The sequence below is a fragment of the Drosophila melanogaster genome, chromosome 2L, assembly GCF_000001215.4.
Source record: "Drosophila melanogaster chromosome 2L".
Classification (NCBI taxonomy): Eukaryota; Metazoa; Arthropoda; class Insecta; order Diptera; family Drosophilidae; genus Drosophila; species Drosophila melanogaster.
The window spans coordinates 8514871-8528753 of NT_033779.5; the positions used below are offsets into that span (position 1 = coordinate 8514871).

At 45.2% G+C, this 13883-nt stretch overlaps 7 protein-coding genes across 17 annotated transcripts; 4 read left to right on the top strand and 3 right to left on the bottom strand.

Annotated features, from left to right (window-relative positions):
- Nucleotides 1–225: 225 nt before the first annotated feature.
- On the top strand, nt 226–1885 carry PIG-U (Phosphatidylinositol glycan anchor biosynthesis class U). Its single transcript, NM_135394.3, has 4 exons — nt 226–412; nt 473–1097; nt 1160–1431; nt 1492–1885. The coding sequence occupies exons 1-4, from the start codon at nt 283–285 to the stop codon at nt 1743–1745; spliced, it is 1281 nt and encodes a 426-aa protein (NP_609238.1). The 5' UTR covers nt 226–282; the 3' UTR covers nt 1746–1885.
- mRpL51 (mitochondrial ribosomal protein L51) lies at nt 1883–2510 on the bottom strand. The gene has a single exon (NM_135395.3). The coding sequence runs from the start codon at nt 2420–2422 to the stop codon at nt 1898–1900; it is 525 nt and encodes a 174-aa protein (NP_609239.1). The 5' UTR covers nt 2423–2510; the 3' UTR covers nt 1883–1897.
- Nucleotides 2511–2540: 30 nt separating this feature from the next.
- Uba4 (Ubiquitin-like activating enzyme 4) lies at nt 2541–4306 on the top strand. Of its 3 annotated transcripts, none has more exons than NM_001273327.1 (2): nt 2541–2710; nt 2790–4306. In NM_001273327.1, exon 2 carries the CDS (start codon nt 2797–2799, stop codon nt 4156–4158), a length of 1362 nt encoding a protein of 453 aa, NP_001260256.1. In that variant the 5' UTR covers nt 2541–2710; nt 2790–2796; the 3' UTR covers nt 4159–4306. The 3 variants fall into 3 exon arrangements, with proteins under 3 accessions (NP_001260256.1, NP_609240.2, NP_001260255.1); NM_135396.3 differs by having other exon boundaries at nt 2793–4306; NM_001273326.1 differs by lacking the exon at nt 2541–2710 and having other exon boundaries at nt 2767–4306.
- Nucleotides 4307–4819: 513 nt separating this feature from the next.
- On the top strand, nt 4820–6939 carry Sgp (Sgroppino). Of its 2 annotated transcripts, none has more exons than NM_001273328.1 (5): nt 4820–4922; nt 4999–5111; nt 5212–5722; nt 5816–6536; nt 6592–6939. In NM_001273328.1, the coding sequence occupies exons 1-5, from the start codon at nt 4847–4849 to the stop codon at nt 6740–6742; spliced, it is 1572 nt and encodes a 523-aa protein (NP_001260257.1). In that variant the 5' UTR covers nt 4820–4846; the 3' UTR covers nt 6743–6939. The 2 variants fall into 2 exon arrangements, with proteins under 2 accessions (NP_001260257.1, NP_609241.1); NM_135397.3 differs by having other exon boundaries at nt 6592–6861.
- A 123-nt stretch (nt 6940–7062) lies between these two features.
- Acer (Angiotensin-converting enzyme-related) lies at nt 7063–10870 on the top strand. Of its 2 annotated transcripts, none has more exons than NM_001273329.1 (4): nt 7063–7455; nt 7532–8096; nt 8573–9814; nt 9873–10870. In NM_001273329.1, the coding sequence occupies exons 1-4, from the start codon at nt 7408–7410 to the stop codon at nt 9908–9910; spliced, it is 1893 nt and encodes a 630-aa protein (NP_001260258.1). In that variant the 5' UTR covers nt 7063–7407; the 3' UTR covers nt 9911–10870. The 2 variants fall into 2 exon arrangements, with proteins under 2 accessions (NP_001260258.1, NP_477195.1); NM_057847.4 differs by having other exon boundaries at nt 9873–10014.
- Nucleotides 10129–13748, bottom strand: lmgA (lemming A). Of its 4 annotated transcripts, none has more exons than NM_001273332.1 (1): nt 10129–13635. In NM_001273332.1, exon 1 carries the CDS (start codon nt 13437–13439, stop codon nt 13182–13184), a length of 258 nt encoding a protein of 85 aa, NP_001260261.1. In that variant the 5' UTR covers nt 13440–13635; the 3' UTR covers nt 10129–13181. The 4 variants fall into 4 exon arrangements, with proteins under 4 accessions (NP_001260261.1, NP_001097122.1, NP_001097123.1 ...); NM_001103652.2 differs by having other exon boundaries at nt 10683–13635; NM_001103653.3 differs by having other exon boundaries at nt 11735–13748.
- lmgB (lemming B) lies at nt 10129–13748 on the bottom strand. 4 transcript variants are annotated; one of them, NM_001273330.1, is made up of 1 exon: nt 10129–13635. In NM_001273330.1, exon 1 carries the CDS (start codon nt 13087–13089, stop codon nt 11992–11994), a length of 1098 nt encoding a protein of 365 aa, NP_001260259.1. In that variant the 5' UTR covers nt 13090–13635; the 3' UTR covers nt 10129–11991. The 4 variants fall into 4 exon arrangements, with proteins under 4 accessions (NP_001260259.1, NP_001097124.1, NP_001097125.1 ...); NM_001103654.2 differs by having other exon boundaries at nt 10683–13635; NM_001103655.3 differs by having other exon boundaries at nt 11735–13748.
- Nucleotides 13749–13883: the final 135 nt, after the last annotated feature.

Genomic DNA, 13883 nt, shown 5'->3' on the forward strand with positions numbered 1-13883 from the left:
TGAGCGCGTGATACAAGTACAAGTTTTTCCAAGCTTAAAAACTTTATGCGAGTTGGAATCCTGTTTTGAGCCAAAATTTGTTATTCCAAAAATAATAAATATATTTAACTTGAAGAAAACAAAGCTCTAAAAAAAATCATAATTGCTTACACAGTAGACCAGAAGCCGTATATCGTGACAAGGAAATCGATAATTTATCGAAGGCCTTTGCCACCACCAAGCCAGCTGTAGGCGGCTTTTTACAGGCGGAGTCCGTTCACAAAAACTATGCCCAACTAGAAGATGGATTCGAAGTTCTTTAAACTGCTCCTGCTGGGCGGCGCCGTGCGCTTCTACTTCTGTCGCACGCCGCTGGCTCCGATGATTGGCAACCGAGTGGAGTTCGCGACACCTTTAAATTCACACAAGCGCAGTAAGTAAACAAAGTAGACATCAAATAGATGAACAAGTCTGAATGGAGTTATTCTTGCAGTGCAAGAGGGGATATTTCTTCTACAGAGTGGCATTGATCCCTATCTGGGCGACCTGGTACACGAATCGCCGCTGATACTCAGCGCGCTCTCCGGATTGTTTCAAAAATACCCGCAGTTTCTGCCGATATTCTACATAATCCTGGATATCTGCACGGCGGCCCTGCTTTATGCGATGAGTCTGAGATTCGTCAAGCAAAAGCAGGATCAGCAGGACAAGGAGCGAAAGGAGTATGCCAAGGATACGGAAGAGCTGCAGTTTGGCCCGCTGGACAAGCTTGACATTCCGGAACTTGTGATCGTGGCATATCTTTTCAGTCCACTGACTGTTATGAGCTGCATTGGAATGACCTCCACCGTGATAAGCAATCTGTTCCTGGCTTTCTTTTTCTACTGCCTCGTGAAGGGAATGCTCATTCCATGCCTTCTAGTCCTCGCGTTCGAAACTGTCCGCAGCTTCTATCCCATTGTACTTATAGCACCACTGCTCCTGGTCTTTTCACGGAATTCGGTCAGGAGGGGTGTGGCTATAGCGGCGCTCTTTATCGTCAGTTGTCTAATCGTGGCAGTTGCGAACTATTTTGTGCTGAACAGCTGGAACTTCCTGGATGGAACGTTGGGTTTTATGTAAGCAAGAACTATCTTATTAGTTATCTGTTTGTATTTTTACGTATTTAACTATCTTACAGATTTTATTTCCGCGATCTACAGCCAAATATCGGTCTCTTCTGGTACTTTTTTACTGAAATGTTTGAGCACTTCCGCACCATGTTCCTAATCACATTCCAATTGAATGCCACCGTATTATACCTGGTGCCACTAAGTATTAAGCTGCGCAAGGAGCCCCTACTGCTAGCCACGGTATTGGTGGCCCTTATGGCCGTTTTTAGGGCGTATCCCAGCCTGGGCGATGTCGGCTTTTATCTGGCCTTGCTTCCGCTGTGGAAAAGATGTTGGAAATGTAAGTTATCTGGCTCACGTAGTTATTTCAACTGCTAAGCACTTTGGTAATTTCTTTCAGTCATGGCCCATGGCTTTGTGGTCTTTACGTTCTTCCTGGTCACTCTATCTATGATGGGAGCCCTTTGGCATTTGTGGATCTATGCAGGATCGGCAAATGCCAATTTCTATTTCGGTGCCACTCTTGCGTTTTCCACTGGGCAGATATTTCTAATCACCGATCTGCTGTTCGCGCACGTTAAACGTGAGTTCTGCTTGTTCAATGGTCAGAAGATTCTGATCGATGGCGAGGAAGCGAGGATAGTCTTAAAGTAAGCATTAACAGTATCAGTATGACGGACAGAATCCAGGAACTTTGTACAGATGCAGAATGCGCTTCCTAATGGCAGCCGAGCATACTCTTAAGATAAGTTAACTCCGAACAATATCAGATTAAACAAAATATTTTATTTGATTGTAATGGTTTTTTACTGATGTGAATAGCCCGTCTTCGTCTTGCGGTTGAGGAACTTGTACAAGTAGAGGATGCGTTTCTCCATTTCCCGCCACTTGGTGGGTCGGGCGATGGGATACTTGGACTTCTCGAGCAGCTTACGTTTGCGGAGAAGCACCTGGTACTCATTGCCGGAGACGCCACGCAGCCAGGATGGCAGGGAGTAGAGCACCTTGACTGGATGCAGACGATCGTTGCCCAGGATGTCGATGTAGTCGTTCTGGCCAAACAACGCACGTTTCTTTGACCAGGCGTTCTTTGGGCGATACACCGGCATCGGCAGTTTCTGTCCATTGTCCACATGGGGGAGTAGTCCGCTCTTGAAGATCTTGTCCTCATATCCATAGCGCCGCACAGTGGGACCGCGTGCTCGTCGCTCGGCATGGGATAACTGCCGCACGGTGTAGCTGGTTGATGCCATCGGAGCCAAGGGTTTTCCGCCCACAGCAAGGAGCGTGGCTCTGCCAAGTTTTTGAATCATACTTCCCAGCCAAGACATGGCTATGTTTTAATTAACGATTAGATAATTGTAAACAGTGCCTGGAAATGGGTGAAAAAACACGAACAGAACATCTGTTTTTGCTGGCAAGCCGGCAGTGTTGGAAAATGTAGTGATTTGTTGTAGCTAATTAGTACAAGGAATATGAGAATACAAATTGGTAGCTACGGTAAAAAGTATCCGAAATTTTATATATGTGTCACTTCATAAATTTGGGGTGTAAAACAATTTTTTATAGGTATTGCTCTGTGTACAAGTAATCGAATCAGTGGGCAATCGAAAGTGCCGGTAAGTGTAATCGACATTCATCAGCTGATTGCAGTCAGAGGCATTTGTTTGAAATTGTTTATTGGACATTCATCCCCAGCAGCACAATGATGGAATCCGAGGTAGATTCTGAGCGAACCATGCTAAAGCGCGAGATCGCCGAGCTGCGCGCAGCGCTCAACCAGAAGGAGCAGTGTCTGCGAGAATTGGATTCCTTGTTTTCCTTCGCCACAAGGCCAGAGCAGGAGGTCGTCGGAAATGATCTGGAATCGCCTGATGTTGCAGTCCACACGAAGTTGACCAACGACGATATTGCGCGTTACAGCCGCCAGCTTATACTGCCCGACTTCGGCGTCCAGGGACAATTAAAGCTGAAAAACAGCTCTGTCCTGATTGTGGGCCTAGGCGGATTGGGATGTCCGGCGGCGCAATACTTGGCGGCAGCCGGATGCGGACACTTGGGGCTTGTCGACTACGACGAGGTGGAGCGGAGCAACTTTCACCGCCAGATTCTGCACTCCGAGGACCGTTGTGGTATGTCCAAGGCTGAATCGGCGAGGATAGCACTGCTCGAACTGAATCCGCACTGCGAGATTCAGTGCCATTCCAGGATGCTGTACCCTCATAACGCCATGCACATCATCCGAGGCTACGACGTGGTTTTGGACTGCACCGATAATGTGCCCACCCGTTATCTACTCAGCGATGCCTGCGTCATGCTGAGCAAACCCCTTGTCTCCGGGAGTGCCCTAAAGATGGATGGTCAGCTGACTGTATACAACTATGCCAACGGGCCCTGCTACAGGTGTATCTTCCCAGTTCCTCCACCGCCAGAAGCAGTCACCAATTGCGGAGATGGCGGAGTCCTGGGTGCTGTCACCGGTACAATTGGCGCAATGCAGGCTCTGGAGGCCATCAAGGTGATTGTGGGAATGGGAGATGTCCTCGCCGGACGCCTTCTAATCTTCGATGGCGGTAGCGGCGTGTTTCGCAATATTCGCATACGCAGCAAGCGACCCAACTGCCATATGTGTTCCGCTCAGCCGCTGATCACGGAGCTAATCAACTACGAAATGTTCTGCGGTATGCATGCAACCGACAAGAACAATCCCATGCTACTTTTGTCGACGGATGAGCGTTTGTCCGTGGAGGACTACCAACAGAAGATCCAGGCTCAACCACATTTGCTTATCGATGTGCGGCCAACTGCAGAATTCGAGATTTGCCAGCTGCCCGAGGCTGTGAATGTGCCACTGGTAGAGATCCTCGACGACAGCTATCTTAAGCGGCTTGGCAAGCAATTGGAGGACAAGGAACTGCCCATCGTACTGGTCTGCCGTCGGGGTAATGATTCGCAGATCGCCGTTCAGCATTTGCGCAACCGATTCCCCACGCATTTCGTTCGAGACCTGATTGGCGGACTGCATGCCTGGACGAACAGTGTAGACCCCAGTTTTCCCATATACTAATCCGACAAAACATATACGTTCCACTATATATGTAGATTTATTCATTGTTTCTCCTGCAATGCATTGGTTTTTTGGTTTTTTTTACCTAAGCTCTTACGTATGTCTTGTTATCATAAATACCAGGCTGGTGTAATAAAATGAATAATTCAATTCTGTCTTCTTTCGTTGAATATATTGATAAATTTAATGGAATCATATGTCTTCCGGGCTCTAATGGGTGCCTATAAAAATGGAAAAGTACGGACACAAATGCTTTGCATATCCTTAGATACATGTCTTCGTACGGGTAAAACTATGAATATGAAGTCTATAATTATTGGTGCAGGGATAACAAAATTAACTATTTTTAAAACGGCTTAAACTCCTTGTAGGACCCATAATACATAATGCTATCATAAGACTACTTCGGAAAATCAGGAAGTCAGATTAAACTTTTTCTATATGTCCTTTTAATTCAATTCCATTCAAGAAAACTAACCTTTACAATATGCTTTCGAACTGATCGGTTCCACCAGTTTTCCACCTTCGTATTTGAATTAAGTAATCAAATACAAAATGGATTGAATAATTGTAGACCATTGGTGGACACAAAAAGATCATTAGCATTCGATTATAAATGGAATAAATAGTGAAAGCACTGCTCATTGGTGTAGGCGAGCCGACAGAACCAATATCATTTTAATCCAAAATGCAGACAGACATATTGCAATTTTACAAAGACAAATCGGTTTTTGTAACCGGAGGCACAGGATTTCTAGGAAAAGGTAAAGCTATATAAGAAGTTCATATATCTCTAGATAATAAATTCAAAACTAAAATATGTTAAAATTCAAATTTCAGTGATCATTGAAAAGCTCCTCCGTTCAACGGATGTAAGGCGAGTTTATCTATTAGTAAGGCCAAAAAAGAATGAAACGGTGGAAGGACGGTTTCAGGCCTGGAAAGATGAGCCGGTGAGTCCAAGAAGATGATGATAAGGATGTGGGTGCCCATCCTATAGTGACTTCCATATTCGTATGATTTTAATTCGGGTTGAATGCTGATATTTTTCAGGTTTTTAAAATCCTACTCAAGGCTAAACCGGAGGCTCTGAAGTTGGTCACACCCATTTCGGGAGACTGCAGCGAACCCGGTCTGGGTCTCAGCGACGGGGATCGCAGGATGGTGACCGCTGATGTGCAGGTGATCATCCACAGTGCCGCCTCCATTCGCTTCGTGGAGCCGCTTCAAAGGGCTTTGAACATTAATACGCGTGCAACGCGCCTGATGATTCAGCTGGCCAAGGAGATGAAAGGCTTGGAAGCCTTCGTGCACATCTCCACGGCCTTCTCCAACTGCCCCTCGCAGCACATTGAGGAGCGTTTCTATCCGGAGCACCTAACGTGCCCGGCGGCCAAGGTGCTCGAATTCAACGAGACTTTGAGCCCAGATTTGTTGGACAAGATGGCTCCGGCTCTTATGGGAAAGTTTCCGAACACCTATACCTATACCAAGGCACTGGCCGAGCAGGTGATCCAGATGGAGGGTCAGGACCTGCCAATCTGCGTCTTTCGTCCTGCGATAAGTAAGTGATTTAGTGGGCTCAGACAAATAGAAAGAAGAAATCAAAGATTGAGGTCAAATAATTAGTTAACATCATCAACTTTGTGCCTTGCAGTTTTGGCAAATTTCAAGGAGCCGATGTCTGGATGGATTGACAACCTTCACGGAGTCGTAGCCTTGATATACGGCAATACATATGGGATCCTTCGCCTCTTGTATGTCAATCCTAAGGCCGATGCTATAATAGTTCCTGGCGACTATTGTGCCAACGTGGCGCTGGCTTCCGGATGGCAGGTGGCAAAGAATTCCGAATCGCGATCGTCTTCTCAGTTGGCGGCGAAGAAGCCGCCGCCCATTTATACACTCGCCACAACCAAGTCAAATTCCATCACCTTTGGGAAGGCGGTCAAGTTGGGCATCCATCATAACCATACGATTCCGGTGACCAAAACGATTTGGTATCCATTTGCCCACTTTACCACCTGCCCTTGGTTGTTTAAGCTGGGTTGCATATTTTATCATCTGATTCCTGGTTTCTTCTTCGATCTCCTCCTACGTATCCAAGGTAAAAAGCCTATTCTGATGAGGAGCTATCAAAAGATCCACGAAGTACTTTTGCTTCTGTTTCCCTTCAATGGAAAAACGTACGAGATGGATATGAATAATACCAATCAATTATGGGATTCAATGTCGCCGGAGGACAGGAGTATATTTCCCTTTGACATGGCCACTCTTAACTGGGAGGAGTACTTCACTCGCATATTGTCCGGAATGCGGGTGTTCCTTTACAAGGAATCCTGGGACACCTTGGAACAAGCGAAAAAGCGTTTATTCAGGTGCGTAGAATTCAGATTCGATAGTTGCTCTATCTAACATCCATGGCTGTTTCAGGTTTTACATATTGCATCGATCCCTTCAACTTGTACTTTGCCTTGCTCTCGGAAAGATTGTGTGGATCTTGTACAGTGTAATTGCTAATAATTACATTAGGAGCATTGAGGTTACCCTGCCGTCTCCGGTGGCCGATTTTCCAAGTATTTAATCCAATGTGCATATGTACATGCATATATGGCATCCGATTGTTAGGGGTCCTTTTTTGATCGATTTTATAACGATTTTCATTGTATCGATTGCCAAAAATAAAGTTATATGCTCGTGCGTAATTCGATTGTATCATTCTACACTTAACCGTTTTTTATAATAATTAAAAAAATTCAATTTATTTCTAGTTTGTAAAACAAAACTTTGAAGCAAATAAAATCCCGTTATTTTTACGAATACCCTACACGATTACGACTAACGCCTTTACAATACAATATCAGCTGACCACATTTGAGTTTGCTGTACAAAATACCGTTAGCGGTGCACTCAACAGCTGAGCGGCGCTCAAGCTAACCCGCCGATAATGCAGACAACAAAAAAAGTATTAAGCAGGTAGATTGGCAGGCAGGTGTAAAATTTCGGAACACGCACACTCTTGTGATTGTGTATGAATGCGAAACGGCGTACGCTCTCGCAAACGCTCCTACGAGTATAAAAACCGTTCTCCGTCGCAGCAAGCAGTCAGTATCTCCACAGCAGCAGAGGCGACGGGAAGACAAAGCAATCTGAATTGAATACGTCCTAGTTTTGGGTCCGTATAACAAAAAAATTTATAGTGCAAAGTAGCTGAGATAAGCGCGGCTTGACCCGGGAAAGGCGCCAGAGATGGGGGCATGCAATATAACAGTCTTATTGCTGGTCATCATGTTGTGGGTGAGTTATATACGAACACAAGCCGCAAAGATTTCGATTATGTTCTATATTTAAACATTTGTATATATTTCATTAGCTACCCCATGGTCTGTCCATGGGCAATAGCTGCTCGGCATCGGTGCTGGAGGCGCGTAGGTTCTTCGAGCTGGAAAATGAACAATTGCGAAGGCGTTTCCATGAGGAATTCCTTTCCGGCTACAACTATAACACCAATGTAACGGAGGCGAATCGCCAGGCCATGATCGAAGTGTATGCCCGCAATGCGGAACTGAATAAGCGACTCGCGCAGCAGATAAAGTCCTCCGATTACGTTCAGTCCGAGGATGCGGATATACGACGACAGGCCGAGCACCTATCCAAATTGGGTGCATCCGCTCTGAATGCCGACGACTACCTGGCCCTGCAGAATGCCATCAGTTCGATGCAGACGAACTATGCTACCGCCACCGTGTGCTCGTACACCAATCGCAGTGATTGCTCTCTCACCCTGGAGCCGCACATACAGGAGCGTCTGTCCCATAGCCGTGATCCTGCCGAACTGGCTTGGTATTGGCGGGAGTGGCACGATAAGTCCGGAACTCCCATGCGGCAGAACTTCGCCGAGTATGTGCGACTGACGCGCAAGGCATCTCAGTTGAATGGTAAGTGATGGACGCCTAGATAACCCCATGTCTGACCCAAATCGGGAGAAATCGGTTCGGCCAGCACAGGGAGAAATAGCTTATCCACTTGACATTTATCTGTGGTGAAGTACTTGGGTATTTATACCTAATTTCGGTGCACTTTACAATATCGTGATATAAGGAAGTTAGGGTGATCCAACTTTAAGAAGAAAAAATTATACTTATGCGACGAAACTCCACAAACATAACAGTTTTATACCATTATCTCACTAATATTAAAACTTATATTAGTTCTAAATATAATTTACTACCAACTGTCTGGCAATAGTTTTGTATACAATAGTATTTTCTAATATTAGGTTAATAGGGGTTATCACTTTTTCAGACTTTGCAAAACTTAGTTTTTTTTTTTTTTACAAATTCTTTCGATTTAATATTAATAGAATTCATATTATAAATCATGCTTATAATGTAATATTTCTGTCTACTTAAAGGTCACCGCTCCTATGCCGACTACTGGGTGCAGTTCTACGAGGACCCGGACTTTGAGCGACAACTGGATGCCACTTTTAAGCAGCTGCTGCCCTTCTACCGACAGCTCCACGGCTACGTTCGCTTTCGTTTGCGGCAGCACTACGGTCCGGATGTGATGCCAGCGGAGGGAAACATACCCATAAGCCTGCTGGGCAACATGTGGGGTCAGTCGTGGAACGAGCTGCTCGATTTGTTTACTCCGTATCCGGAGAAGCCGTTTGTGGACGTGAAGGCCGAAATGGAGAAGCAGGGATACACGGTGCAAAAGCTGTTTGAGCTGGGTGATCAGTTCTTCCAGTCGCTCGGAATGCGCGCGCTTCCTCCCAGTTTCTGGAATCTGAGTGTGCTCACCCGTCCCGACGATCGTCACGTGGTTTGCCACGCCTCCGCATGGGACTTTTACCAAGACAGCGATGTAAGGATCAAGATGTGCACCGAAGTGGACAGCCACTACTTTTATGTAGTGCATCATGAGCTAGGACACATTCAGTACTATCTGCAATACGAACAACAGCCGGCTGTCTACCGGGGAGCTCCCAATCCTGGCTTCCATGAAGCTGTGGGCGATGTGATAGCCCTGTCGGTGATGTCGGCCAAGCACTTGAAGGCCATTGGTCTGATCGAAAATGGTAGACTAGACGAAAAGAGTCGAATCAATCAGTTGTTCAAGCAGGCCCTCTCCAAGATTGTCTTCCTACCCTTTGGCTACGCCGTGGATAAGTATCGCTATGCCGTTTTTCGCAATGAGCTAGATGAGTCGCAATGGAACTGCGGCTTCTGGCAGATGCGATCCGAGTTTGGCGGCGTCGAGCCACCAGTATTCCGCACCGAAAAGGACTTTGACCCGCCAGCCAAGTATCACATTGATGCAGATGTGGAGTACCTGCGCTACTTTGCCGCCCACATCTTCCAGTTTCAGTTCCACAAGGCTCTGTGCCGCAAGGCCGGACAATATGCGCCCAACAATAGTCGTCTGACTCTGGACAACTGTGATATCTTTGGAAGCAAAGCAGCTGGACGATCACTGAGCCAGTTCCTCTCAAAGGGCAACTCACGCCATTGGAAGGAGGTGTTGGAGGAGTTTACAGGCGAAACGGAAATGGACCCAGCCGCTCTGCTGGAGTACTTTGAACCGCTCTACCAGTGGCTTAAGCAGGAAAATAGCCGCTTGGGTGTGCCATTGGGCTGGGGACCAACAGACAGTGAGTAATTGAATTTAAACAGTAACTGCTAACTATAATTTACTGTATCCCTTTGCAGAAATCCCATCTGATTGCTGTGGAACGTTTAGCACCTAGACTGAGCCATCCCAAACTTGACTTGAGGTTATTAGAACCCGAAAACAAATATATTGGTTTAGTCTGTCATTAGGAACAAACAAAATAAACTTGATAAGAACGATAATTAATTCACAGCATATGCGCATTGATATTTAAATTGATATTTATTGTATCGATTCATTCGTATCGTTTCGTTTCGTTTTATTAATAAATTGCCATTACATAATACACTTTTTAACGATATCTCACCCACCAACTTTCGTCATAAACAAAATTGTATAAATTATAGCCTTTCGTGAATTGTGTTTCTATCTCAACCACAAAGTTGTATATGTTTCGGTCAGTGTAAATTTTCGATATCTTGCTTGCCTTTTTGTACACAGCAAAAGCGCTCAAAAGTTCATCTCAAATTTATTTGATGCTTCTAACCGTATGCTACTTTGAATAACTCGAATAAAATATGATCTTTAATGGAAGCTGTTGTTGTATACAACACAAAAAGTATAGAATACAATACACTATAAAAAATTATAGGTTACCAAACAGTTCTAAAGGTCTTGCTAAAACGGAAATCAAGTCATGACTTCTAAAATTTTCTGACCATCGAAAATGATAAGCTATTGCTTTCAAGAAAATGTATTTGTTAACTGGTTAACCTTACATTAAATCCTTATAGGTCATATTCCAGCCGAGATATTCAAAGCTTGATCAGTGATTACATTTTGCGACTTGTGCTGCAGTATATTTATGATTTCTGCTTGTATATCGATGCTTTTGTGATCTGGTTGGTATCAAATTTCCGCACATTTTGATTTGTAGTCTCTGTTGGAGGAGTGTGTATATGATAACGAAATAAAGAACAGTCAAATATGATCGTGTGGATTTTAATTCCAATCGTTTAACTTCATAGGGTGATTTAATTTTAGTAGATTATAAGGAATTTGTTTTGAGAAATAAAACAATCTAAGAACTAACAATAAATATTGGAAATTGTATCATTTTTGATTAGGTAATATATGTAAATCTGTTTTCATTTCGCAATCTCCCGCTTTATGCTTGTGATATGGGAGATACCGATGGTATCTACTGCATTTTCATCAATGTAACTGTTACTTGGTAAAAATTGTATATGTATTTAGAATATAAATATTATATGCAATGCGTTCCACATTTACAAGGCAGTTATCCATGATTGCGGAGTAAGATTTTTGAACAAATTGGAAAAATATACAACCGAAACTAGTTTAAAATGGTTTTCTGCTTCGCGGAACATGCAACTGACTTATAGATCTGAAACGCACTGCACAACTGCTCGGGGGATTTGCTCCAATACTTGAGCTTTACATATATATGCCTAGTTTTTTTTGTTGTTGTATTTTTAATGATAGGATTATTGGACTAACAGTAAGATCAGCTAGATTTTGCTTTTGAGATGCAGATACATGTTCGTAATATATAATTTTCCAATCGATACGCCATTACGAAACTAAGTCTTAACAGGGCTATAAAATCAATCCAGATATTCATATGTATAGGCCAAGAGTTTAGTTTTGGTTAGTGCTACATGAGTTGGAACAATTTGATTTAGTTTTTGTTGTTGGATAGTATGCATTCTAACAAAACATTTCAGAGTCAACGCAAATAATATAACTAGATCTATGAATTCGATGCGGAATTTCAAGCATTTTAGATTTATGTTTATACAATTTGAGTAATACATAGATGCATATAAGGATCTTATCCTTTACTACTTAGCGATTATTATTGAATACAAATTTTTTGTGTTTATTATTTAATATTAAACGTGAAAAGTGGTACGCTTACATTCAAAGACATTTTCATCGTTTTGCAAAAAACATTTATAAACCGTTCATATGTTTCGAGATTCAATATCAAGAACGAGGGACCATGGCAAGCTTTATGAGTTGATAGTTGAGTTGATAGAGTGAGTGTTGTGTGTGTGGGATCTTTCTGCACTTGAATTTGAATTGACTCTTGAAGAAATGTCGTCTAATTGACCCTTTCCGAAGTGTTGGCAGCGGCTGCTATGTAAATCTGCTTATGTTCTTGAACTTGGCTTAGTCCAAGAACGGGTTTTGTCATACAGGTCGCGAATGGTGGGTATGTTGGGGATGTTGGTGTGAATGTGGATGCGGCTGGGTGACACTGCTGATGCTGTGGTTACTGCTGCTGGTGCTCGCTCCGCCTCCACCACCGCCGCCCGCCTTTTGCCTTGTGGGTGGCGGCGGTGGCGGTGCCTGTCTCATGCGCTGCTGCAGGATGCGCGGCAACTGTGGATGCGCCTTGTGCTGAGCTGGTGGTGCGGGTGGTGGCGCTGGCCTCTGATGGTAGTGGTTAGCCGATTGCGACTGTTGCTGTTGTTGCTGCTGCACTTGTTGGTGCTTCCCCATCGAGGAGGCAGCGGATGAGGAGCCAGAGGCTCCTGATGTGGAGCTAGTTGAGGCGTGGGAAGTGGTCGAGCCAGTGGCCAGTTTTGTGGGCAGTCCTCCGCTGGCTGCCGGCGAGGCCATGGCCCTGGAATTCACAACTCCCGCACTCCCAGCTCCGGCAGTATCTGTCATCTTAGGCAAGGCTACTGGCGCATAGGAGCCATCGTCCTCTTCGTCGGAGCTCAAGGAATTCGCATCCGATGGAGTACGGGACCTCGAGGGCGGCGACAGTGCGTCCTGCTCTTGCAGGAACACACGGAATCCCTGTATCGACTCGTTTAGCGCCCACAGCTGGGACAGCAGCGACAGATCCAACTGCCTCAGACCGTACATCTCCCGTCGCAGAATGGCCAACTGGTTGTCGATGGTCGACGAGGTGGCTCCAGTGCTGCTCGAGCTGTTAGTGGGTGTGTGAACAGCCCCAGCGCTGTGGGTGCTGGAAGCGCGACTGTGCACAGATTCCCGATCACTGAGCGACTCCTGCGTGGACGAAAGACTACCGTGCCGCTGGCTGTGTCCGTGTCCATTGTAGCTACGATTTCGTGATGCCGCCGACGAGGAGGTGGAGGGGCCCAGGTATAGTTCTCCGGCGGCTACGGTCAGTGCGTTAACACTGGACGCCGGCGAGGCTGTGCGGGGATGGGGGCCAATGGCCACAGGAGCCGCCGTAGCGGCGCTCAGACTTTTTGGCAGTGGCGGCAGACCCGTCAAGTGCGGCTGGGCATCGTTGCTGCTGTTCTCCATCATTTGATAAAGCTTACTATGTCTCTACGGTTTCTTCTTACTGCTGATCCTGATCCTCACGGGTATTTAGTAACTAGAACTATAACGCGGGCTTCTTAATGCACGTTGAACTTCCAGCTCTGGCGGCACATGGGGCACTGTTTGTTCAACGGTTGCAGGTTCAGCCACTTGACGATGCAGTGCATGTGGAAGCAATGAGAGCATACACCCCACACCAGCGGGCAGTCGTCACCGGGCAGAGCGCACTCCGGGCAGGTGCTCTCGAAGGACATGCGACAGATACCGCAGTTCTCGTCATTCGCTATCCAACGCCAAGTTGCAACTCCCGTCCATGACTTGATTGTCACTTTCATTTTGCGCACATTTGTCTCACACGGCAATTGTCTGGTTTGTCGCCGCTTTGCGTTGCACGGAATACGGCTCCTTTGGCCAATGAAGCGGGTGTTTTTCGACCGTTTCCGAATGTTTTTTGCAAAATATTGCCTTTTTTCTTTAGTTAGGCTGCTGAAAATAGGTCGATAGGTCCGATTATCGATTGGCCGATTGGACTTAGAGATGGACGCTGTGTAGATGGAGTTAAGCCGTCGGACAAGCAGTGCGACTTGGGATGACCTGTTATAGTAAACGATATATTTTTATTTATTGTATATTAGTATAGTATTGATTATTGAATATTGTAACAAAGTACATTTGATGTGTTCTTAGTGATATTTATTGATCATAGACATGGGCATTTGTAAGCAGTTCATAGAGCTATCGATTTTATATATACATCTACCGTACTTTAAAAAGATATC

Coding starts and splice junctions, on each gene's coding strand:
- PIG-U (NM_135394.3), top strand. CDS start 283: ATGGATTCGAAGTTCTTTAAACTGCTCCTGCTGGGCGGCGCCGTGCGC. Junction 413..472: donor TTTAAATTCACACAAGCGCA/GTAAGTAAACAA, acceptor TTATTCTTGCAG/TGCAAGAGGGGATATTTCTT. Junction 1,432..1,491: donor GTGGAAAAGATGTTGGAAAT/GTAAGTTATCTG, acceptor AATTTCTTTCAG/TCATGGCCCATGGCTTTGTG.
- Acer (NM_001273329.1), top strand. CDS start 7,408: ATGGGGGCATGCAATATAACAGTCTTATTGCTGGTCATCATGTTGTGG. Junction 8,097..8,572: donor CAAGGCATCTCAGTTGAATG/GTAAGTGATGGA, acceptor GTCTACTTAAAG/GTCACCGCTCCTATGCCGAC. Junction 9,815..9,872: donor GGGCTGGGGACCAACAGACA/GTGAGTAATTGA, acceptor ATCCCTTTGCAG/AAATCCCATCTGATTGCTGT.
- Sgp (NM_001273328.1), top strand. CDS start 4,847: ATGCAGACAGACATATTGCAATTTTACAAAGACAAATCGGTTTTTGTA. Junction 5,112..5,211: donor AGGCCTGGAAAGATGAGCCG/GTGAGTCCAAGA, acceptor GATATTTTTCAG/GTTTTTAAAATCCTACTCAA. Junction 6,537..6,591: donor GCGAAAAAGCGTTTATTCAG/GTGCGTAGAATT, acceptor TGGCTGTTTCAG/GTTTTACATATTGCATCGAT.
- mRpL51 (NM_135395.3), bottom strand. CDS start 2,422: ATGTCTTGGCTGGGAAGTATGATTCAAAAACTTGGCAGAGCCACGCTC.
- Uba4 (NM_001273327.1), top strand. CDS start 2,797: ATGATGGAATCCGAGGTAGATTCTGAGCGAACCATGCTAAAGCGCGAG.